This window comes from Panicum virgatum, chromosome 2K, assembly GCF_016808335.1.
Source record: "Panicum virgatum strain AP13 chromosome 2K, P.virgatum_v5, whole genome shotgun sequence".
Classification (NCBI taxonomy): domain Eukaryota; kingdom Viridiplantae; phylum Streptophyta; class Magnoliopsida; order Poales; family Poaceae; genus Panicum; species Panicum virgatum.
Window position 1 is genome coordinate 47112127 of NC_053137.1, and position 1870 is coordinate 47113996.

The window sequence follows — 1870 nt, forward strand, 5'->3', positions numbered from 1 at the left end:
CATCGAGGGGCACGCGACGTGCTCGCGCGCTAAGCAAATCCGCCCGCCCGCCTCCCCGTCCTCTTCCCGCGGAGCCGGCCGGCCCCACGTGGGCGCGCGGCCGCGCACGCCGCTGCTCGCCGGCCCTGTCGCGCGCGCGGCGCGTACGTGTCGGGAGGCGAGTGGCCGGCGCTCGAGTTCGCCACGTGCGGTCGGTCACTCGTGGCGCGCCCCCATTGGCTGCGCGGCGTATCGCCGGCGTGCCTATAAATGAGCTGACCCGCCCCGTCGAACCCCCTAGGCTCCATCGCGTTCATCCCCCACCAAGCTAAGCTAGCTTCGATCCGGGAAACCACCTGCTAGATCGATCGTTTGGGAGAATCCATCCGTCCGATCCATGGGGAACTCGTACAGCGGCGGCGGCCCGTCGGCGGCGGGGCCCGCGCTGGAGGTGCCGCTGCACCTGTGCTTCTTCCTGCTGGTGCTGCTCCTCTTCCTGGGCTTCTCGTGGTACACGAGCTACGAGTCGGCGGCGGAGTCGTTCGCCAGCCAGGCGCGCATCCTGCTCATGGCGTCGCCGTTCGCGCTGCTGCTGGCCGTGCGGCTGCTGTCGGGCGCCTCGGCGGGCGAGGGCGGCGGCGCGGGGCGGCGGGGCGTGGGCGACCTGCTGGCGGTGCCCATGCCCGAGCGGGACTCCATCCACCGCGCCGGCGGGTCGCCGTGGGGCGTCGGGCTCCTGCTCCTGCTGCTCCTCGTCATGGTCTCCTACCAGTCCAACTTCCGGGAGAAGTGGTTCCCGCTCGCGACCAGGTGATCAGAGTTCCGATCCGGTTGCTGCCCGATCAATATCGATCCATGTAAACAAGCGGCGCTCTGGATGGTTTTGCGTCCTCTATCTGTATGTAACTGTAAGAGTGTGCTGGCGGTATGCCATGTCCAATTGTCAATGCAAGTATGCAACGAGAATCAACGCTGTACCGTATTCCTGCTCTGGCTGTGATGCTGATTGTGCTTGTTTCCAAAAATGGGACTTCGCGACCTCCTGTTCTACTCCTTGCCTGCTTTGACAAATCGACAGTAATCCGCGTAAAAAAAACTCCATATGACTCAAAACTGTAGAACAGCCCTTGAGGGCATCCAACCATATGACTCAAACTTCTGGCACCTCGCCGCCCATGTAAATAGTTGCTTAGAGTTGGCATGGTTTGGGAGATTTTGATAGGTACACCGCTATTGCTTGGATTTGTCATCGTACCGTCAGTCTTAATGGAAGTGTCATCATACAGTTACCAAGACTGTAAACTCGGTAACTGAGCCGGATGAGTGCCATGTCGTATCTCATAAACTACCCCTCCTCTATCTTCATAATAACTCCGACATGTCAGCAAATTTAATGCTCATGATACTACTATGATATTTCTATTGAGACTAGTGTAAGTGATAATTACTCGCCGTAGGAAAAATAGTTAGTACTATGGTTGACACCGGCTTAACCTGACGGTTGATTTATAAAAACAACTGATTGTTGCAAATCCGGCTGTTGAACTCCTAATTAAATACCAACAGGGAACAATTCTGAAACTCTGAACGCACCTTCAACTTCCTTTCAAACACACCCAGTCACCTACCCACCCATCCACCCACCCCTTGAACACCAAACTTAACTACAAGTGCTTGCTTTCGAAAGATTTCCCAGGTTTTGGGGAAGCTCAACGGGACAGCAACACAGAGAGTAGACATTCGGATTTAAAGGCTTTTTTTTGTCATCACAGGAAAAGAGCTTAGAGAAAACGCTGACCGCCTTTATTGAAATTCCCAATGAAGGTTTATAGGGGTTTAATCTTATTAAATAGTTGTCACATAGATAAAACTAATGACATGGCAAAAAATT

At 55.0% G+C, this 1870-nt stretch overlaps 1 protein-coding gene across 1 annotated transcript; it reads left to right on the forward strand.

The window, feature by feature from the left end:
* The first annotated feature begins 219 nt into the window (after positions 1 to 219).
* LOC120696077 lies at positions 220 to 970 on the forward strand. The gene has a single exon (XM_039979235.1). It carries the CDS (start codon positions 377 to 379, stop codon positions 791 to 793), a length of 417 nt encoding a protein of 138 aa, XP_039835169.1. The 5' UTR covers positions 220 to 376; the 3' UTR covers positions 794 to 970.
* The last annotated feature ends 900 nt before the right edge of the window (positions 971 to 1870 follow it).